The 23,746-nt window shown below is 47.6% G+C and overlaps 1 protein-coding gene across 1 annotated transcript; it reads right to left on the reverse strand.

Moving 5' to 3' along the window:
• Positions 1-593: 593 nt before the first annotated feature.
• LOC123068134 (disease resistance protein RGA5-like) lies at positions 594-23,245 on the reverse strand. The gene is made up of 6 exons (XM_044490611.1): positions 23,133-23,245; positions 22,130-23,036; positions 1,641-3,269; positions 1,432-1,502; positions 781-1,166; positions 594-632 (listed from the first exon to the last, which is right to left on the reverse strand). Exons 2-6 carry the CDS (start codon positions 22,990-22,992, stop codon positions 594-596), a joined length of 2,988 nt encoding a protein of 995 aa, XP_044346546.1. The 5' UTR covers positions 22,993-23,036; positions 23,133-23,245.
• Positions 23,246-23,746: the final 501 nt, after the last annotated feature.

Consider the following 23,746-nt stretch of genomic DNA (forward strand, 5'->3'; position numbering starts at 1 on the left):
CAGAAGGGGACGCAGTCACCGTCCTAGGTGCCGACCCATCAACCATCAGAGACGCAGTTGATGATGGTGCAGCGGAGAAGACGACGAAAGCGCAAGACTTTAAATTCAGTCGCAATCATCGGCTTCACTCCCGTTACAATTGAGGAGGAATGTTAGTAATATAATTGGGTTTAATTTAGAGACAAGGAGTTAGAGATAGAATATGTTTAAACCGTGTGTAAATTGTCTTGTATTCCAAGTCTCTACCTCTCATGTACTTCTATATATACCCCATACGAGGGTCACATCAAATCAACAACAATATTACTCATCTTATAATTTCCAAATTGAAGCCCTCTAGGCTTATCTCAACGCATACAAATCGTTCAGCCGAAGTTTAAGTGGCTAGAGGAGTTGCCATGCCTATTATCTGAACCATCCATTCGAAATCCGGCGGTTATGAACAAAAGTATTCAGATTTGTACTGGCAGTGGTTTGCCGAAGAAGAAAGACAACAACAAATAGGAGGAAGTAGACTAATGGAATACTTTGTGCACATTTTGAGGGAAACGGCATTCGGTTGGAAGGAAAGGGAAATAATATGGTTACCTGCATCAGGCAGACGTGAAGAGGACCCTGGTGAGGTACACATCCTGATAACAACAATTATTTAACTTCATTAAACAATTTATAAGAAACATTAAAATCATGGTGGCACGAGCAGGAGCATGTAGGATGACATGTTAGAAACTGAAACATTGAAGTAAACGAGGAGAAGGACGATGAGGAGGCCCTATTTACTTTTAGAAGAACGGATGATTTGTACCTGGTACCAGCTAGTTTTTTCTCATCTTCTCGTCCAGAAGGCTTCCAGTTCATGTCAGTGCGGTTACTCATAGGAGATGATGGCATCCAGTGCTTGATGTCCTTATCTTCTAGGGTATCATATTTTGTCTGTAGCTTATCCTCAATACTTTCAGTCTTCATAGGAGATGATGCTGTGTAGTGTTCGATGTCCATATCTTCTAGAATACCAAACTTTGTCTCTAGCTTATCATCAACATTTTCAGTTTCTATTTTCAGTTTTGTCATCCTATGGGCCATATCTGCACGACCGTATGTGAATGTCTCTGCCTTAACTTCAATACAGTCAGTTTCTATCTCCATTTTAAGCTTTTTGTTAACTCCTGCATAATCAATTCAACAAAATCTTTCATCAACCAGAAACATGAACAACGCTCAGAATCAACGAAACATACACAAGCTCAAAAACACGATGGATTTTCTTGTAAAATGAGCATCATTATTGGTAAATATAATCATTAGTTTCGGTACGAGCATGAGAAAAAAGAAGCACAAGGTCCCAAATAGGAAAGCAGAAAAATGCTACAAGAAAATATATGCATGGGTCGAGAAATAGAAATAATGAACTACAAAATGAATTATGATTACCTTGCACAGGCACACGCGAAGAGGATCCCTGTGATGTAGACATCCTTTTTGACCGGGGGAACGCATACATCCTGATTTTGACAAACAGGTAAGGTCGTTACAAAAAATAATTGTAGTACAAGAGCAGTAGGAGGAGCACACGGAAGATAGTATGGGAGTCGGAAGGTATGGGAGGAGAAATAGTTTTCAGAATGGTTAATTTGTAGTACCAATCTCCTAATCTTGACTTATCATCAGCTTGTTTCCTCTCATCTTCCACTTTGATTGTCCCCTCACTTGTGGTTGCGTCCCCATGAAAAACAGGATCGACCAACTGCATGTAGATTCTAGGATTGTTTGGATGACTGCCAATTGCAGTTCTGAATGTAGATCCTACATCGGCATTTGCACCCCAAATATCTGCGGTGATTTCTTCAAGGCATGACAGGTGCTCCATGCCGATTGGCACAATACCATAATGATCTGCTTCGCGGCCATTGAAACATAGGTTGAGATTCTGGAGGTCAGGCATTGAACCTGCCTCATATTTCAGCGGCACAGGGCACCTGAATTCGAAGGACTTCAGAACTAGAAACCCCCCCTCGTTGAAGACGATCATTTCGACTGGAGAGGTCCACACATGCAGCGAAAGAGCAGCGAGGGCTGGCAATTTTTGGAGGATACAGATTTCTTCCCTCGATAGCTCTCTAAGTGCAATCTTTAGACTGGAGAGTCTGCTGAGTCCTTCAATATCCGATGGAATGGCAACTACTGGTGTATCAACTTCCAGTGTCTCCAGGAATTGCAGATCTTGAATCTTGGCTGGAAGTTTGACGGTGATATTACATGCAATCTTCACATATCTCAGTGGAAGTAGTTTACTAATAATTCCAGAGAGGTCAAAAGGCACCTTATCTTGATCAGCCCACACATGGAGAATTAAAACTCGAAGAAGCTTACACTCCTCAATGAAATCCACGCATCCATCAAATCCAAAAAATGCAAGTGATCGAACTTCTGACAGAATGATTCCCGCTGGTATCTGTGCACTCCTCGCACCACCAAATTGAACAGACAGACGGCGAACCTTGTTAGGAAGGCATCTAGCTGACTGAAAATTGTCCACACCAACGATGAAGTTTCCCTCCATGGATTTCTTCACAATAAGATTGTGCACCATGTGGTGAAGTGTACATGACAGCACCCCACGGTAATTGATGTCTACAGCTTGTATCATGCCCCTCCTGACAAGCTCATCAAAATAACGCACTGCAATTTCCTCTTTGTTTTGTCCTTCCCGTATAAAACCTTCAATTACCCATTGCTTCACCAAGTCATCCTTACTGACCGTGTAGCCCTCTGGATTCACAACAAGGTACAGCAAGCACGTCTTCAGTTCAGGGGAAAGATTATTGTATATAAGGTTTATAACTTTTTCCATCCCTTCAGAAGTGGGATCTTTCTTCAGAGTGGGAGGTAAAGAATCTCGAATGTCCTTCCATTGCTGGAGGTTTATTTTGCTTTTTTCCGTTGCCAACAAGCTGGCTATATTTGCCATTGATAATGGTAAACCACCACATTTCTTAATAATCTCAGATGATATTTCTCTGAAGCCCTCAGGAAAGCTGACTTTATCTTCAGAGCCGAACACCATATGGAAAAATAATTTTTGTGATTGATCATATTTGAGAGGTTTCATCTCAAATTTGTACTTCGACTGATAACTACAGCACGCCAATGCTACATCCTCAAATTGGGTGGTTGTTATTATTCTGCTGCGACAACCACCATCTGGAAAAGCACGCCTAATAATATCCCACACTGAAGTACTCCATAGATGATCGATTATGATTAAGTACCTGCACAAAAGACAATACTAGTAAATATTCATCTTATTCAATAATGTTGGATGTATGCATGTAGAAGCCGGGGGGTTAGCCTTTCTTTCATCTTATTCGATAGAAAGCACAGATGTCAAATAAGTAGTGATATGGGACCATATGCTAAGTTTCAAAATATAAGTAGTGGTAAAAATTACTTACTATTGAAAACATATCATTCTTCATTACTACAACTGTGGTACATTTTCAATACTACATTATGCAAGATAATGTAGTATTGATAACATATCATCCTGGTACACAAGTCTTGACATCCTCATCTCACTTCCAACCTCAAAACTCTATGGCTATAGCATTACAGAAAAAAAATAGTCCTCTTGGAAACTTTAAAATAATAGATGGTGCACTTTCTTTCTTACGACTACATTTTTTATACACACCAAAAAATAGCAACAAAAATATGACGAGGGATCTTATAGTGTCTACTCATTTTTTTTCTCCTGAAATGAACACAGCCTCCCGACCTCTACGTCCTCGGATGCACATTGTGAATATATTATAATTAAAAATATGCCAAGCATCAACATAATGCATATCATATTAGAAAGGGAAAAGATATATTGAACTCACAATAACTACGTACTCCATTGTGACGCCCCCGATTCAATCGTACACTAATCATGCACGCAAATGTGTACGATCAAGATCAGGGACTCACGGGAAGATATCACAACACAACTCTAAAACATAAATAAGTCATACAAGCATCATAATACAAGCCAGGGGCCGCGAGGGCTCGAATACAAGTGCTCGATCATAGACGAGTCAGCGGAAGCAACAATATCTGAGTACAGACATAAGTTAAACAAGTTGCCATAAGATGGCTAGCACAAACTGGGATACAGATCGAAAGAGGCGCAGGCCTCCTGCCTGGGATCCTCCTAACTACTCTTGGTCGTCGGCAACAGGCTGCACGTAGTAGTAGGCACCTCCAGTGTAGTAGTCGTCGTCGACGGTGGCGTCTGGCTCCAGGGCTCCAGCATCTGGTTGCGACAACCAGGAAGGAAGGAAAGGGGAAAAAGGGGGGAGAAAGCAACCGTGAGTACTCATCCAAAGTACTCGCAAGCAAGGAGCTACACTACATATGCATGGATATATGTGTAAAGAGGCCATATCAGTGGACTGAACTGCAGAATGCAAGAATAAGAGGGAGATAGCTAATCCTGTCGAAGACTACGCTTCTGGCAGCCTCCGTCTTGCAGCATGTAGAAGAGAGTAGATTGAATTCCTCCAAGTAGCATCTCCAAGTAGCATATCCAGGCGCATCTCCAGCCGCATCGCATAGCATAATCCTACCCGGCGATCCCCTCCTCATATCCCTGAGGGAGAGCGACCACCGGTTGTATCTGGCACTTGGAAGGGTGTGTTTTATTAAGCATCCGGTTCTAGTTGTCATAAGGTCAAGGTACAACTCCAAGTCGTCCTGTTACCGAAGATCACGGCTATTCGAATAGATTAACTTCCCTGCAGGGGTGCACCACATAACCCAACACGCTCGATCCCATTTGGCCGGACACACTTTCCTGGGTCATGCCCGGCCTTGGAAGATCAACACGTCGCAGCCCCACCTAGGCACAACAGAGAGGCCAGCACGCCGGTCTAAACCTAAGCGCACGGGGGTCTGGGCCCATCGCCCATAGCACACCTGCACGTTGCGAGGGCGGCCGAAAGCAGACCTAGCCTAGTGGCGTTCCAGTCCAATTCGGCGCGCGCCGCTCCGTCGCTGACGTCTGAAGTGCTTCGGCTGATACCACGACGTCGAGATACCCATAACTACTCCCACGTAGATGGTTAGTGCGTATAGGCTCGTAGCCGACTCAGATCAAATACCAAGATCTCGTTAAGCGTGTTAAGTATCCGCGAACGCCGAACAGGGCCAGGCCCACCTGTCTCCTAGGTGGTCTCAACCTGCCCTGTCGCTCCGCCACAAAGTAACAGTCGAGGGCCGTCGGGAACCCAGGCCCACCTCTACCGGGATGGAGCCACCTGTCCTTTCAGCCCCCTCGTCAGAATCACTTGCGGGTACTCAATGAGCTGACCCGACTTTAGTCACCATCTGAATAGTATGTATGTATGTATAGTATATACCCGTGATCACCTCCCAAGTGATCACGGCCCGATAGTATAGCAAGGCAGACTGACAAGAATGTAGGGCCAATGATGATAAACTAGCATCCTATACTAAGCAGTTAGGATTGCAGGTAAGGTATCAACAGATGTAGCGACAATGTCAGGCTATGCATCAGAATAGGATTAACGAAAGCAGTAACATGCTACAATACTCTAATGCAACCAGTATATAGGAGAATAGGCGATATCTGGTGACCAAGGGGGGGGGGGCTTGCCTGGTTGCTCTGGCAAGAGAGAGGGGTCGTCAACTCCGTAGTCGAACTGGGCAGCAGCAGCGTCGGTCTCGTAGTCTACCGGAGATAAGAGGGGGGAAGAAACAATGAATACAATGCAAACATAAACACGACGATGCGTGACGTGACAATGAGCGGTGCTAGGTGTGCCCTAACATGGTATGAGGTGGTACCGGTTAAGGGGGGAAACATCCGGGAAAGTATTCCCGGTGTTTCGCGTTTTTGGGCAAAGGAGCCGGAGGGGGAAAGTTGCGGGTTCGATAGGTTAGGGGTGTGTGGCGGACGAACGGACCGCGTATCCGGATTCGTCTCGTCGTTCTGAGCAACTTTCATGTTGAAAATATTTTCATCCGAGTTACGGATTAAAAGATATGATTTTTTAAAGATTTTATTAATTTCTAGAATTTAGTTAATTATTTAATTTAGTTCAAAATTTGGTTTTATGACATCAGCATGATGTCATGCTGATGTAATCAGTCAACAGAGTTGACTGGTCAACCTGACATGTGGGTCCAGGGGGACCCACCTGTCATTCTCTATGATTAACTAAAACAGATTAATTAGCTTAATTAGTGATTAGGTTAATCTAATCAAGATTAATTAACTTAATTAATTACTTAATTAATTAATTAATATTTTAATTATTTTAGTTATTATTTATTTATTTATTTAATATATTTTATATATATATATATATTATTTTTTTCTAATTCCTTTTCTTTTCTTTCTTTCTTTTTTTTAACCGTTCTGGGGCGGGGCCCCCTAGTCAGTGGCCTGGGGGGGCCTAGCGGTGGCTACGGGCGCAGGCACCCGGCCCGATTGGGCAATGCCCAGATCGACAGGGGGAGGCGCCGGCCACGGGCACGGCAAGCCCGGACGACGCGGGCGGCCGGTGGGCGAGCACGGCGCGTGCGGAGCCTCCGCACGGGGCGTCGGCGAGTGTGCATGGGAAGGCGAGCACGGGCGGACGGGCGAGGCGCGACGGCCGTCGTGATCGGTGCAGGGAGGCAGCGCAGGGCGAGGATGACTCGGGCACGAGGGGGGCTCGGCGCAAAGGGCGTGCGGGGCATGGTGAGAGAGTGCTCACCGCGGGCGCGTGTGTGGGGGCGTCTACCGTGCGGTGACCGCGAGCGAGACGGGAAGCAGAGAAGGGGAGAGGCCCAGGGCCTCACCAGCGTTGATGGGGAGAGGGGGCGCCGAGGCTTGCTGGCGGCTGGCGGGGAAGAGGCCGAGGACGCGAGGTCCGGCGAGGAGGGGGTCGAGGTGGCGTCCGACGCGGGGCAGGGCGTGGCGACGCTGGTGAAGACGGTGGGGCGGCTCTGGCGAGGTGGCGTCGCGGGGGAGGACGGAGGCGCAGGGGATGGGCGCCGCAGTCGAGGCGCGTCGGGGCGGCGCGGGACCTCCCCGATCCAGTCGAGTGGGGGCGCCTGGGACAAGGCAGGGGGCGGCGTCCGACGGGGTGGAGGTCCGGCGGCGGCGGGCGTCGTCAGGGGGGCGGGGTGCTCCAGGCGGCGGCGATGGACGCTCGATCCCGATTGGATCGGGCGAGAGGGAGAGACGAGGGAGAATGTGGGGAATCGGGGGAGTGGGTAGTGGGGGTTCTGGGGGTTAGGGTTTCGGGGCGTGGGGGTTATGGGGGTGGCCGACTGGGCCTGGGGTCGGCCCAGTTGGGCCAGGGTCCAGGGGGGGTTTCTCTTCCTTTTTTTTGTATTGTTTTCTGTTTTCTTTTTATTTATTTTCTTTTCTGTTTTTATTTATTTATAAACACTTAGGCATTTTATAAAATTGTGAACCTTACACCATAATTATCTTTGTAATATTTGGCAACCACCGAACATTTTTGTTTTAATTTTTTAAAACTTTTATTGTTTTCTTTTATTTAAATTTTGAATTTGTTTCGGTTCTGAACTATCGAGAGTTTATCACAGTAACCGTGGTGACGTGGCATCATTAGCGGGGAATCACTGTAGCTTAATTATCCGGGCGTCACAATTCTCCTCCACTACAAGAAATCTCGTCCCGAGATTTAGGATCGGTTATAAGGGGGAAGGGGTCTGGTTACGAAATTCTAACGATTCTTCTCGATCATAGTAGCTCTTCTCGAAGAGGTCGACCCATTACATTGATGTCTTCAGTCCTCTCCTTCAGGTCATCATGATGAAGTTTGTCGTCCTTTCTTCAGGGTTCCATCATACTTACGAAAGGATAAAGGGTGGGTATTCCGAGAGAATGGACCTCTGCAGGTTTGACTATCTGGTCGATAACATCGGGGAGGGTGGCGGAAGTAACTCTCGAATTGAAACTTAAGAAAATATCAAGAGAAGAGTAAGGAGGTATCCTGGGAAGTTTCGAGCGGGCAGGCAATCGTTCGATGCCTGGAACAGGGCGTGAAAAGGGGTTCAAAGCAATGGGAATAAGTATTGTGTCTGATACCAGAATGGATCAACAGGCAAGTGGCCCGTGAATTACATACAAAGTCAAGCACGAGGAATAACTGTGACAACAGGGTGTATAGGAGAGTCAGGTTTCGATCCTGTGAAACTGTGGGTTATGGGCCCACCATGTGGTTCCTCTTTTTTTTTATAATAGGAGCAGTGACATCTTGCACGGTCATGATAGCAAGGCATGTCAGGGAGTACCATGTCAGCTATGTCGGCAACAACGTTGGTACCAAGGGCGAGGGACGAAGAGAACCATTTTCCTGCTCGTTGAAACGAGGCGGACCAATAGGCAAGGTTCCCGTCCATCGGTGGTTACCGGAATGTCATCAACAATAGTAACAAGGTCTTACTGACAGAGTTGTACATTGAGGTGTTTGCACAAGCAGTGGATTATTACTGCTTATATCATATAGATCATAGAAAAGGTTTAAACAAACCAATGGAAGGAAAATATGATCATCAGATTAAACAGAACAATGGAAAAGAAAATATGTTTAAACACATATTTCGAGGTATATCCTTCCCAAGGACAAGCAGAGCAAGATATCCATGACAGGATATAAAGTAGAAAACCATTTAGGTAAGGGGGGAGGAATCTCATGATATTACTCATACAACGGTGTTAGGATAATTGATAATTAAAATATAGCATCGTGCTTCAAACGTGCCTGTTGAAAATCGGAGTACCATTGACATGCTTCGAGATAGCAGTGACATGGTCTTCAGGTGAAGATCAGACTTTGGAAACACGAAGGATCCATCAAGAATAACTTGTAGAATAAGTCTTACAATTTCCTCATGGATGAATGGATAACCTTGCTGAAAAGGAATCTATAATGATAGGTCCTCCAGCCGGGGGGGGGGGGTGCTAGGCATGACATCATGTTACCGGGTCATCAAAGGATCAATATCATAACTCTTGGAAAGTTGTCCTAACCATCATATCTGACGGAGATTCAGGTATGATTGGTGTCAGGATACCTCAGGCTCAGGATGCTTGAGAAGAAAGGTGCAACACCAATTGACGGGATGACACTGTAAGATTCTCGGGAAATGAACTATGAAGTGACTTCCATTAACAAGAGTTCATCATTAACCCAAGGAGAGGACAAGGAGGTGTCTGGTGAACTCAACGGCAATTCGCCGAGATTCCCCAAAAGATGGATTTCCACCATTAAGTGAACAAGGAGATAACATTTGCCAGATCAAATGATATAAGGAAGTATGCTCGAGGAAAACATACACAATTAAACATTGGTTGAAATGTGCGCCCGAAATATGGGTTGGGTTGCACGACGAATGTCAGAATGGTGATTCAATTAGCGAAGGACTTAGAATGAACTATCGCCCATTCACTTCAAAGCAATAGGGTTGCTAGAAGTTTTGAATTCACACGTCATAGCTCCATTGTCGGTATTCCGGTTGAAAACAATACGGGGACCAAGGAATGAACGAAGATGGAAAGAAGTATTATGATATCAAGAATTATTAAGAGGTGGTGAAATTCTCACCACATTCTTGACAAAAAGAGATGGTAATACTTCCGAGGTAAGGAAGATCAATTGCTGGACAGCAAGGAACTCAAGGTATAACACCAAACATGAACAAGCTTGTGTTGGTGGGAAGGCAATAAAGTGGTCGATGATAATACAATTCATCGAGGCAAGGATGGTATTTCTCATCATGAATCCAATTGATATCCTGGATGAGCTCAGAATGTTGACGATCACGAAACCTTTGTCGCGAGAGTTCATGAAGATGTAATCGATCGACGACGACATCAAGTCAAAGTAATGATGAAGTGAAAGGTTATTGGAACCAAGGGTACGACACAAACTCGAACTCAAGCTTGTTGTTTAAGGTGAAAGGATATGACGAGGAAAATCGACGTAAGGTTAGTTCATCGTCGAAAATTGGTGCTCCGAGAATAAGGACCAGGTAGCACCGTTAGAATCGTCACGGCAATGATATAGCCAAACAGGCTAGGAATGGCGTGATCGGGTACAAACTCGTACTTATAGAAGCTTACTGAAGAGTTGTTGAACCATAGAGCGGACTCGGTTCAGTTATCGGTGTCTTTGAGTGTTCAATAACTCCGAGCCCATGAAAAATTTGTAATCGGTGAGTATGTAGTACTTGATGAAGAACTCATAAGAAATTATGCAGTTCCAAGATAATCTCGAGATACCAGGTGGTAATACTCGACGACAGATCAAACTAGAAGTTGAACTGGGGTATTGCTCTATAGAAGACAAGTGCTTAAACTTGCACAGGACATGATATTTAAAGGAGAACATGGTCAGAACCACGATTGCAAAAAGGCCAGATCTCAGATATAAGATGAACTTATACCAAGGGAATAATTGATTTTAAAAGAAGCTTCGATGAGAAGATGTACATCGTGTCCATGGGCATGAACGCAAAGTTCAAGGTCGACTCCCACTTCTCCAATGCACAACCTTTCATTCACTTCTCGCGCTCAATGAAGTTGTAGTTTTGAAATTTTATCTGGCAAAATACCAGAAGAGTACGACTCGTGAAAACTTTCGAGTTCTCACCCATTAAGGAAGGCATAGGTTCAACCCATCGGGGCATCTTATAATCATATACCAGAATCTTTAGAAGTAATTAACTCAAGCTCGAAGACAGAGCATGGTTAAGAAAGCAGAGGATACAATTTATCAAAGGCATTATGTATCAGAGGAAAGGCTCACAAGGTTATTGAATATGAAGGGCGTTGTCAGATAAAATCCAATAAAGGATCTGGTGGTCCACAAGGGATCTGACGTGAGCATCGGTACTCAACCAAAGGAAGAAGAATGCACGGTCATCATATTATAGAACATCGGAATGATTCGATGCTTAGATAATAAAGGAATTTCGATTTCCAAAACAAAGGATCAGAAGCAATGCTCTGAGTAGGGATGGATAAGTTGAATATACCAGAGGCACAATTGACGACAAATAGTTTGGTCGAGAACCAGCTCATGTTCAAAAATGATGTCTGAGCCGGAAGGATAATTTAGAAGGGTTGATAGATGATTGTGTGCATTCGCACACATGCTGAATCAATAGGATCAAAATGACGATGCCTAAGGATACTAACGAATATTGCCAGACATATGGAAAGTATCCATAATGCAAGCAGACAAGTATTGCAGAGCAATAAGCTATTAAGGATTTTTGGAGGATCAAATAGTATTTCGAAGACCATTGTGAAACACATGAACAACTGGGGGATGAGCGGATACTCGATAAGTGCGAGAATTATCCATAGGGGTATTCAGGTGACAAGGAACAGCAAGGCGATAAGCTCAAAGGATTATCGAGACAACGACGAGTGTTTCGAGGTATCTGGTAATAACAAGACCAACTGGGGATGAATGTAAGAATAACAACTGCAAGTAGTTATCCATAAGGGTTGACGGTGGAAGGGGAATTGCAAATGCGATGAACATAAGTTCTCGGGTTAACAACGAAGAGTATCTTCAGGGTCTTCACGTGCCGCAGACGATTATCATTAATAAGGGGCTCTCCGGGTGAAAGTGATAACGAGATCCTAATGTTAGATTTAGCAAAAATCATTTAACCCGAATAGAAGAGAAATAAGAGTCCCAGAGTATAGGTCGAGGAATAAAAGATCCTAATACCACCCGATGGCGACGTGGGCCCGTAAGGCACACAGCCAAGTTAGTAAAAGTTTTGCAATGACTAGACTCAACTTCGGCCAAGGAATTGGAAAGGGGGATTCCTACAGGCAGTCGGCTCTGATACCAACTTGTGACGCCCCCGATTCAATCGTACACTAATCATGCACGCAAATGTGTACGATCAAGATCAGGGACTCACGGGAAGATATCACAACACAACTCTAAAACATAAATAAGTCATACAAGCATCATAATACAAGCCAGGGGCCGCGAGGGCTCGAATACAAGTGCTCGATCATAGACGAGTCAGCGGAAGCAACAATATCTGAGTACAGACATAAGTTAAACAAGTTGCCATAAGATGGCTAGCACAAACTGGGATACAGATCGAAAGAGGTGCAGGCCTCCTGCCTGGGATCCTCCTAACTACTCTTGGTCGTCGGCAATGGGCTGCACGTAGTAGTAGGCACCTCCAGTGTAGTAGTCGTCGTCGAAGGTGGCGTCTGGCTCCAGGGCTCCAGCATCTGGTTGCGACAACCAGGAAGGAAGGAAAGGGGAAAAAGGGGGAGAAAGCAACCATGAGTACTCATCCAAAGTACTCGCAAGCAAGGAGCTACACTACATATGCATGGATATATGTGTAAAGAGGCCATATCAGTGGACTGAACTGCAGAATGCCAGAATAAGAGGGAGATAGCTAATCCTGTCGAAGACTACGCTTCTGGCAGCCTCCGTCTTGCAGCATGTAGAAGAGAGTAGATTGAAGTCCTCCAAGTAGCATCTCCAAGTAGCATATCCAGGCGCATCTCCAGCCGCATCGCATAGCATAATCCTACCCGGCGATCCCCTCCTCATATCCCTGAGGGAGAGCGACCACCGGTTGTATCTGGCACTTGGAAGGGTGTGTTTTATTAAGTATCCGGTTCTAGTTGTCATAAGGTCAAGGTACAACTCCAAGTCGTCCTGTTACCGAAGATCACGGCTATTCGAATAGATTAACTTCCCTGCAGGGGTGCACCACATAACCCAACACGCTCGATCCCATTTGGCCGGACACACTTTCCTGGGTCATGCCCGGCCTCGGAAGATCAACACGTCGCAGCCCCACCTAGGCACAACAGAGAGGCCAGCACGCCGGTCTAAACCTAAGCGCACAGGGGTCTGGGCCCATCGCCCATAGCACACCTGCACGTTGCGAGGGCGGCCGAAAGCAGACCTAGCCTAGTGGCGTTCCAGTCCAATTCGGCGCGCGCCGCTCCGTCGCTGACGTCTGAAGTGCTTCGGCTGATACCACGATGTCGGGATACCCATAACTACTCCCACGTAGATGGTTAGTGCGTATAGGCTCATAGCCGACTCAGATCAAATACCAAGATCTCGTTAAGCGTGTTAAGTATCCGCGAACGCCGAACAGGGCCAGGCCCACCTGTCTCCTAGGTGGTCTCAACCTGCCCTGTCGCTCCGCCACAAAGTAACAGTCGAGGGCCGTCGGGAACCCAGGCCCACCTCTACCGGGATGGAGCCACCTGTCCTTTCAGCCCCCTCGTCAGAATCACTTGCGGGTACTCAATGAGCTGACCCGACTTTAGTCACCATCTGAATAGTATGTATGTATGTATAGTATATACCCGTGATCACCTCCCAAGTGATCACGGCCCGATAGTATAGCAAGGCAGACTGACAAGAATGTAGGGCCAATGATGATAAACTAGCATCCTATACTAAGCAGTTAGGATTGCAGGTAAGGTATCAACAGATGCAGCGACAATGTCAGGCTATGCATCAGAATAGGATTAACGAAAGCAGTAACATGCTACACTACTCTAATGCAAGCAGTATAGAGGAGAATAGGCGATATCTGGTGACCAAGGGGGGGGGCTTGCCTGGTTGCTCTGGCAAGAGAGAGGGGTCGTCAACTCCGTAGTCGAACTGGGCAGCAGCAGCGTCGGTCTCGTAGTCTACCGGAGATAAGAGGGGGAAGAAACAATGAATACAATGCAAACATAAACACGACGATGCGTGACGTGACAATGAGCGGTGCTAGGTGTGCCCTAACGTGGTATGAGGTGGTACCGGTTAAGGGGGGAAACATCCGGGAAAGTATTCCCGGTGTTTCGCGTTTTTGGGCAGAGGAGCCGGAGGGGGAAAGTTGCGGGTTCGATAGGTTAGGGGTGTGTGGCGGACGAACGGACCGCGTATCCGGATTCGTCTCGTCGTTCTGAGCAACTTTCATGTTGAAAATATTTTCATCCGAGTTACGGATTAAAAGATATGATTTTCTAAAGATTTTATTAATTTCTAGAATTTAGTTAATTATTTAATTTAGTTCAAAATTTGGTTTTATGACATCAGCATGATGTCATGCTGATGTAATCAGTCAACAGAGTTGACTGGTCAACCTGACATGTGGGTCCAGGGGGACCCACCTGTCATTCTCTATGATTAACTAAAACAGATTAATTAGCTTAATTAGTGATTAGGTTAATCTAATCAAGATTAATTAACTTAAGTAATTACTTAATTAATTAATTAATATTTTAATTATTTTAGTTATTATTTATTTATTTATTTAATATTATATATATATATATATTTCTAATTCCTTTTCTTTTCTTTCTTTCTTTTTTTTAACCGTTCTGGGGCGGGGCCCCCTAGTCAGTGGCCTGGGGGGGCCTAGCGGTGGCTACGGGCGCAGGCACCCGGCCCGATTGGGCAATGCCCAGATCGACAGGGGGAGGCGCCGGCCACGGGCACGGCAAGCCCGGACGACGCGGGCGGCCGGTGGGCGAGCACGGCGCGCGCGGAGCCTCCGCACGGGGCGTCGGCGAGTGTGCACGGGAAGGCGAGCACGGGCGGACGGGCGAGGCGCGACGGCCGTCGTGATCGGTGCAGGGAGGCAGCGCAGGGCGAGGATGACTCGGGCACGAGGGGGGCTCGGCGCAAAGGGCGTGCGGGGCATGGTGAGAGCGTGCTCACCGCGGGCGCGCGTGTGGGGGCGTCTACCGTGCGGTGACCGCGAGCGAGACGGGAAGCAGAGAAGGGGAGAGGCCCAGGGCCTCACCAGCGTTGATGGGGAGAGGGGGCGCCGAGGCTTGCTGGCGGCCGGCGGGGAAGAGGCCGAGGACGCGAGGTCCGGCGAGGAGGGGGTCGAGGTGGCGTCCGACGCGGGGCAGGGCGTGGCGACGCCGGTGAAGACGGTGGGGCGGCTCTGGCGAGGTGGCGTCGCGGGGGAGGACGGAGGCGCAGGGGATGGGCGCCGCAGTCGAGGCGCGTCGGGGCGGCGCGGGACCTCCCCGATCCAGTCGAGTGGGGGCGCCTGGGAGGAGGCAGGGGGCGGCGTCCGACGGGGTGGAGGTCCGGCGGCGGCGGGCGTCGTCAGGGGGGCGGGGGGCTCCAGGCGGCGGCGATGGACGCTCGATCCCGATTGGATCGGGCGAGAGGGAGAGACGAGGGAGAATGTGGGGAATCGGGGGAGTGGGTAGTGGGGGTTCTGGGGGTTAGGGTTTCGGGGCGTGGGGGTTATGGGGGTGGCCGACTGGGCCTGGGGTCGGCCCAGTTGGGCCAGGGTCCAGGGGGGGTTTCTCTTCCTTTTTTTTTGTATTGTTTTCTGTTTTCTTTTTATTTATTTTCTTTTCTGTTTTTATTTATTTATAAACACTTAGGCATTTTATAAAATTGTGAACCTTACACCATAATTATCTTTGTAATATTTGGCAACCACCGAACATTTTTGTTTTAATTTTTTAAAACTTTTATTGTTTTTCTTTTATTTAAATTTTGAATTTGTTTCGGTTCTGAACTATCGAGAGTTTATCACAGTAACCGTGGTGACGTGGCATCATTAGCGGGGAATCACTGTAGCTTAATTATCCGGGCGTCACATCCATCATCTACCACTACCTATTGCAAGGAACCTAATCGACCTGCTTTGAAATGTCTACCGCCATCCAAACCCTAAGTCGTCTCCTTTTTCTACCTCCCCATCCTTCCTTCCCCTCGCCGCTGCTAGAGAATTGTAGTCAGGTTAAGCCTCGACATTGGTTGATGAAGGTGGCGGCGAGGAGGTCTCCACTTCGGCAACCTTCGGTGGTGGCAATGACGTTTCTGATTGGGTCATTGGTCTTTGATGGCGAGGCGTCGGTGGTCGCCATCCCATCTAAAGTACACACGCCACAATAGTGGCCTTTTTGCGTCCCATGAAGCGGCCCTTCGCTACGGCACGCAGGTCGTGCCATGGTCAGCAATGGCGAGTATGCCAGTCGGTCGATTCTACCAGCACAAGTGAGGATACTAGAGCAAGAGGACGGTGTGGGGCATCGAACGGCCGCCAAAAGTATCATATGGTCAAATGGGCGGAAATTTGTATGCCCAAGGATCAGGTTGTATTAGGTATTATAGCCTCGTGATGCATGAATGTCACCCTCATGCTGCGATGGGTGTGAAGGATCTTGCGGGGCGAGGGATGCTTGTGGCTGCAGCTCCTTAAGGAAAAATACCTAAGGGGCGAGCTTCTCCTCACATGTTCACGCTCACGGGTCCCAGTTTTGGAGATCCATTGAACGGATCAAGGAGGATATTCGTTTAGGGGTTTCCTTCACTACTAGCAATGGGGAAGGAACCCAATTCTGACTGGATCCATGGATAAGTGGTGAGCCCCTCTGAGTGAGTTTCCATAATCTGTTCGCTATTTCTGCGGACCCGAGGCTCTTGGTTTTCACGGCCTCACAGGATGGTCAGTGGCACATCTTGTTCCATCAGACATTTGGGCATGAGGAAACTGCAGAGTGGGGTAGATTGCGGGCAGCCCTCCGGCCGGTGGGGCTGGATTATTCGGATACCGTCTCTTGGAGTATCACACCTTCAGGTGAGTTCTCAATGAGCTGGGTATATCGTGCATTATGCCACTTGCCAACCTTTCCCTGGCTTTCAACTTTGTGGAAGGCGCCATTGCCCTTGAAGATAAGATTTTTGTTTGGCAACTATTACAAGACCGCCTCCCTTCGGGGACCGAGGTGCTTAAGCAGCATGGCCTGAATAATGACATTTGCCCCCTCTATGCGGTCTAGGAAACTGGGACCCATATATTTTTCTCGTGCACGACGGCACATGCCCTATGGACTTTCGTCCATGAGGCACCGGGGCCAGACTGGGAGGGCCTGAACCTGGTGGAGTTTTTCTAGACTAGAGCTACACTCGCGAGACAGCATCGCCGCTTATTTCGGTTAATCTTTGCGGCGATGTCGTGGACGCTATGGATGGCGCATAATAAAATGGTGATTTAGCAGGTCTCAGAGCATTTCCAGCCATTGGCTCCCTAGGGGGCGCGTAAAATCGCCGCCTGGGCGCGAGCCGGTGATAAAAATTGGCGTGGGGGCGAGTGGGTTCCCAGCCGCTGACCCCAGGGCCGCCCCCAGACGCCGTTTTTGTTTTAAAAAAAGAGTATTCGACAAAGTTTGGCTAAAATTCGGCATGTTCGACATTTTACATAGAAAATTTATTAAAAAAAAGGCCGCAACTACAACTACATGCCGAAGAAGTCGCTGAGCACGGCTAAGTCACCGACGTCGCCGCCATCCTCACCGCCGTCGCCGGCGGCCTTCTCCTCCTTGACGCGGCCGCTCCTGCGGGTCCCCTGCCCGGCGTCGCCCTGGCGGATCAGTGGCGGTGGCGGCGCGTCGTCGTCGTCACTATCATCGAGGACGACGACGCCTCCCTCGTCACGGCCCCGACGCTGAGCTTCTAACTGCTCTAGGGCGCGGCGCTGGCGCTCCATCTCCATGTGAACCTAGTCATCACGCACCCATTTCAAGGCCGCCGCGTCGTCGAGCTCCCCGGCGTCGGGCTCCATCTTCACGGCGGCGAGCCCCGGCTCTGTCTTTGGTTTGACGAAGCGCGGAGGAGCTGAGGAGGAGGCGCGCCAGCCGCCCTCATTGAGGATGATGCTGGCGCAGCAAGTGCGCCGGCTGAGCGGTGTCTCCGCTGCGGGCTCGGCCTTGACGCCAAGCACTGCCGGCGAGCCGGAGGAATAGGAAGAGGAGCGGGAGGAGGAGTGAGAGGAAGAAGTTGAGGAGGAGCCAAACCTCCTAGGCATCCATTGCCCAGCGCTCTGGCGGTGGACCGGGACGGCCTCCGCGGCAGGTTATGCCAGCGGTGGGTCGTTGCCGCCCTCGAGGTACTCCAGCACGTCCTGGAGCATGCGGCCGGGGGCGCCCCACCATACGCGGCGTCCCTCGCTGTTCTTGACGCCGCCCACCACCGGCGCCTCATTGGTGGACGCCAGCCTCTGCTCCTAGCGGTGCTGGAAGTACGCCGCCCACGCGCGTGGTTGTCGACGGCGTACTGGGGGAGGACGCGCTTCTCCTCTGTCAGGGAGGCTCGGACGCGGTCGACCTTGGCGGCGAAGAAGGCGGGGCCCGCCTCGACGTCGGACACCGAGGGAATGGGGACGCCCCCGTTGCTGAGCCTCCTCCTCGTCGGCTCGGCGTGCATGTCTGGTGGCGCCGGGATGTTTGCCTCGAAGAGTAGCCAGGCCTCCCATTCGTGGAGCAAGCGGCGCCCGAAGTCGTTAGCCGCCGTCGCGTCGCCGGGGAATCGCGCGACCATCGGGCTTGGGAGAGAGGGAGAGGGGAGGGAAGAAGCGTCGGCGGGCGGCTGCGCACGGGGAGAGAGGGAGAGCTCGCCGGCGGTCGGTGGGCGGCTGTGGGCTGGTGTGGCCAGAGGCGAGGAGACCACCGGTTTATATAGCCCCGCGTCTTGTGTACGCCCGGCGGGAGGGGAGGCGTCGCCGCCGCCCGTGATGCACAGCCCGTGATGAGGAATCAATGGCAAGGCTGACCGGCGGCAGCCTTGCCATTGATTCCACGCGGGAAATCGAGGCGTTCCGATGACGACGAGGCGCGCGTCGCTGACTCGGCGGGCCCGCAGCTATTTCGCGCCAAAACCGCTTGCTCCCGGGCGCCCCCAGCGCGCTGGGTTTGGCCTGGGTCCGTCGGCGCTGGTTTCGACCCAAGCCAGCGAAAAACGGGCTCCTGGGGACGCTATTGGGCCTTTTTTTCAGCGCCGGCGCGAAAAAAACACCCGGAGGGCCGTGTTGGGGGCGCGGTTGGAGATGCTCTTAGGCTTCTGACTTGTTCTTCAAATTCCTTACCTTTCTGCAGCACTGGCACCCGCTTGCTAGGCAGCACGAAAGAGACCGTCTCGGGACAATGCTGGATGCGCTTGTGGCTACCGCACGTCACTTATCTTCTCCGTAGGGCTGCTCTGCGGCCATAAATTGGTGTTTTCTTTCTTATTGACATGACTAACCTCCGAAGATTTTGATTTTAGGGTCATATATGAATGACAGTACGAGCTTTCCTCTGGTCCTCTGAACGAGCTGCATGCATGTGAGGGCAGCGTGAGGCAGCAGCGTCATTGTAAAACATACACACATATAACAACAAAACTGCTGATGTCAATAAAGAGTTTTTCAAAAAATAAACTTTAAAATGTTTTCTAGCTCAAATTGTCGGTCCCATTAAGAAATCGTTTTCATATAAAAGATTCATCATGACGAGACCTTCAAATCTATATCCCAGGTTGGTATGTTTCGACGATTATTTTTTGGGGTCAAAAGTTATCAGACCAAGGCTAAGTAAGTTATCACGTATGTCGTATGTAAGTTACCATCATGTTTTAGTAGAAATTACCGGAGCATAAAAATGACTCTTTTAACAGTCTCTCCACATGCAAATGCACTAGAGGACAGAAAAAATTGATGTCATCATAGATTCTTAATATTGAAACTTTAAAATATTTAATAGCTCAAATAGTCGTTCGGATTGAAAAATTGGTTTCACATAGGTAATTCATCATGCCGAGACCTTCGGAATTAGATCTCATGTTGGTATATTTCTATGAATTTTTTGGTCAAAAATTACCATGTTAAGTAAGTTATCAGTTATGTTATATGTATATTACCATGTTATTTATGCAAAAGTTACTGGCAGTATTTTTCCAAACAACCTCCTCCCCTATGGTCAAAGTTAGCATAGTATTTGTGTGTGATTTATCAAAGTTTATAGTGCGTATATTACCATGATATTTAAATGAAAGTTATTGAGAAGGCGGGGTATGGTTTCAAACAACTTCTTTCCTCTCCAGGGTGTCGGAGCTAAATCCAGCGAATCTCGGGTAGGGGGTCTCAATCTGGTAGTCTTGGCTAGATGGTTATAACAACACAGGGGACACGATGTTTACCTAGGTTTAGACCCTCTCGAAGAGGTGAAATCCTACGTCCTACTTTGTTGTATTGATCTTGTTGGGGGTACAAAGTAAAGGTGATCTATCACAAGATCGGATGTGAGTGATTTTATCTCCATACGAGACGGTCTATAGGCTAGCCTAGCCTCGGTTTATATAAGAGTACGGGAGGCCTAAGATAACAGGAGTCCTAGTCGACTACGCTAGTGGAGAGGAGTCCTTGTCTTGCAGAATCTCCCTTGCATGCGTTATGGGCTTCCTGAAGTGGCTCGCTAATGAACCGCCATGGTGGTCCTAGGCCAGGTCCTCCTGGTCGGGAGATGGCATGGTGAGTACCCCCTAGTCCAAGACTACGTCATGGTGTCAAAGTTACCACTGTGTTTGTTCGTGAGTTATCAGGTATATGATGCGTACAATACCATGTTATTGCTATGTTTTCAAACAAACCTTCCCTGCCCCTGGGGTCAAAGTTATCGTGTTGTTTATGCGTGAGTTATGCTTTGTTGTGCGTATGCTACCATGTTGTTTATACCGAATTTACCGTGGGTATGTTTTGAACGATTTTTCCCCCGGTCAAAACTTACCGTTGTGTTTGTGCTATAAGTTATCAGGTATGCGGTTTGCATATTTCCATGCTATTTACGGAGAAGTTTCCAGGGCACGCTTTCAACAACTTTTTTCCCCAGGCTATAAAGTTAACATGGTGTTTGGCGATGAGTTATCAACTCTATGGTGCATAAATCACCTTGCTATTTACACAGAAATTACTGGAGGTATGTTTCAACAACTTGTTCCCTCAATTCAAAGTTGCCGTGGGGTTTGCATATAAGTTATCAGGTCGGGAATGTGTGTATTACCATGCTATTTACACAGTGGCCGGGGTATGTTCTCAACGACTTCTTTCCCCCCGGGTAAAAGTTACCGTGGTGTATGTACCAAAGTTATCAGGTGTACGGTGCTTATATTACCATGATACTTATACAAAAATTACTAGGGTTGTGTTTTCAACACTTCTTTTTCCCCAGATCAAAGTTACTGTAGTGTTTGTACCTAACTTCTCAGGTCCGCGGTGCAGATATTACCATCTTATTCAAATAGAAGTTACCGGGGGTATGTTCCAATAACTTTTTGTCTTGGTCAAAGTTACCATGTTGTTTGTACCTATGTTATTACCATGCTATTTACACATAATTTTTTCCAGGGTATTTACACATAAGTTTTTGGTTAAAAAATTAACAATCCCCCTCTGTTAAAAGTTATCATGGTGTTCATACACAAAATATCGGTGCGTATATTATCATGCTATTTTTAGAGGTATGTTTTCACCAAAAACAATTCTACCCGGATACAAGTTAGCTCAGTGTTTGTACCTAAGTTATCATGTATGTGATGTGTGTATTACCATGCTACTTATAAAAAAATATCGGGGTACATTTTCAATAAACTTTTCCTTTGCACGATGTTCGTACATGAGTTAGCAGGTCTGCGGTGGTCGAGGTATGTTTCAACAATTTTTTCTACATAGCAAAAATATCATGATGATTGTACATAAGTTATCATATCTGATTATGTAAATTACCCTCTCATTTACATAGAAGTTATCAGGATATATTTAAGTAACCTATTTTTCGGGTCCAAGTTCATGAAAAACATTAAGAAATTATGCGGTAAACAAAGTCCTAGAAGAAAATGAAGAATTTATTTTATTGATATAGAAATACAGAAGGTTCACGTATCCTATTTCTTTTTATTTGGCAATAACTAAAAAATGGATGAGTTGGTAGTGCGTTGGGTAAATTACTTCCACACACCACAAGGGGCGTAAGTTTTTATGCTTCTACAAGCTCTTTACTTTTCTTTATCTCACCACAGATCTCAGATAATTAGCGTAAAATGGGAACATTCAAATGCTGAATTGCCTTCATACCAACCAACTAGTACTAGTGGATAATATGGCTAGTAGTCTAAAAAAATGGGATTTCATCGATTCCTTGCCCACCTCAGAAAATATCGGGATTGGATCGCTAACGATCCCATGATAAACAAGATTACTACATAGAAATAAGAGGAAATTTAGATAGGCGTACTTTTGGAGTCGGAGGGAGTAATAGTTTGCGACGTACCTTTTATGCCGCAGATAATCTTGGATATTAGTGATGAGGTCCTGTGCATCCAAGCAGGAAGCAGGCTGAGTGACACCCTCAGAAAAAGAAGAAGAAGAAGAAGGAAAGGCGGGCAATTGAATCTGCCATAATATGTTGGTTAGAAGCCTCCTCATGTCCGGGTTGGGAGACACCCGCACAAAAGCCCGGCACTGGAATTGCCCAACGGTCTTGTGGTATACCCTCTTGGCAAGTGTGGTCTTACCCACACCCTCAAGTCCAACAAGAGATACAACCTTGAGCTGCTTCTCCTCGTCCTTACCCAGCATGTCAGCAAGCTCATCCATTCGACCACGATCAATCAGTTCCGGATGGAGAACTGGAAGCCCTCGACCCGTGTATGAAAGTTTAGTGGTCTTGCTGATGCTCTTGTGATTGATTTCGCACCTCTGACGCCTTTTGCTTGCACTCTTGGCTCGGGCCACGAGCATCTTGAATTCAAACTGGGCATTTTCTTGCTTCTCTTGTGGAGTGAGGCCATGATCATCGTCTTGTTTGGAAATAAATGGGGCATCGTTCAAGTAGTTGTTGGTGTCATAGCATAGCTCGCGGACCTCTCTCATCCAGCACTTGGCCGTGGAGTTCAGAGGTTCCTCCGCCTCTGCCTCCGACTGATGCATGAGGGAGACGCATAATCCATGGAGATGCTCAGTGAGCCCCTGAATCTCATCCCCGCTAACCACGTTGTGTAGAGTGGTCAGCTCACGGAGTTGCCGGAGGAGGGGACCAACAGGGCCCAGCGAAGCAGTAACCGGAAAACCCATGGCCGCCTCAAGATCAGGATCCTCCATCTCCATGTGGAGGTCGGAATCAGGAGCATCCATCTTCAATTCGAACTGAAACCTAGCAGAATCATGTCCCTCCTGAACTGAAAGATGGAACGAGACATGGGCAAATTAGTGCCATCTGCCTCGGGATGCGAATAAAAGGTTGAGAGAAGACGCAGAGAAAGAGTATGTCTTACCCGGCGGTAGGCCGAGGCAGAGATCAGCTAGCTCGGCTCTCAATACCCGGGCATGGTGACTGCCGGCGACGGGAAGCTTGTCAAGGGCGGATAGGTTGGTTGGCCGAGGACTAGAGAATGCTTTGGGTTGGCAGGCACGGCAACTGATTTACACTCCAACCACTGAATTTCAGTGAAATCACAAGAGATATGCATAAAAGTGCTCAACTTTACGAAAATAGTGTGTACACTACTTATATTTGCAGCATAACCCCCATTTGTTCTTGCAAATCACACTCTTGACTCGTATGTCACAAACCAGTCCCCCCACCCAATCTCAAGATGTAGTAGTACACTAGTAGATCTGAGCCACAAACAAACGAATGCTCAAGTTATCTTGAACTCTACGAGAGTTGCCACTTCCGAATCAGAACATCAGCCAGCCAAGGAGAGCTAAGCGATTGACCACTAGCCAGCCAATCTCATTGCTATCTGTCGATCCAAAAATAGCACAGAGATTTAGATGGAGGGCATTGCGATAGGTGCCCTCTTCAATAGCATCTTGCCCAAGCTTCTGCAAAAGATTAAAGACTCCAAGCGAGAGAAGATTGCCATCAGTCGTAGCATTGACGATT

The sequence above is a fragment of the Triticum aestivum genome, chromosome 3B (genome assembly GCF_018294505.1).
Source record: "Triticum aestivum cultivar Chinese Spring chromosome 3B, IWGSC CS RefSeq v2.1, whole genome shotgun sequence".
NCBI classification, from domain to species: domain Eukaryota; kingdom Viridiplantae; phylum Streptophyta; class Magnoliopsida; order Poales; family Poaceae; genus Triticum; species Triticum aestivum.

Coding starts and splice junctions, on each gene's coding strand:
- LOC123068134 (XM_044490611.1), bottom strand. CDS start 22,992: ATGGATGCTCCTGATTCCGACCTCCACATGGAGATGGAGGATCCTGAT. Junction 3,270..22,129: donor GATTATCTGCGGCATAAAAG/GTACGTCGCAAA, acceptor TCTTTTGTGCAG/GTACTTAATCATAATCGATC. Junction 633..780: donor AATCATCCGTTCTTCTAAAA/GTAAATAGGGCC, acceptor TGTTGTTATCAG/GATGTGTACCTCACCAGGGT.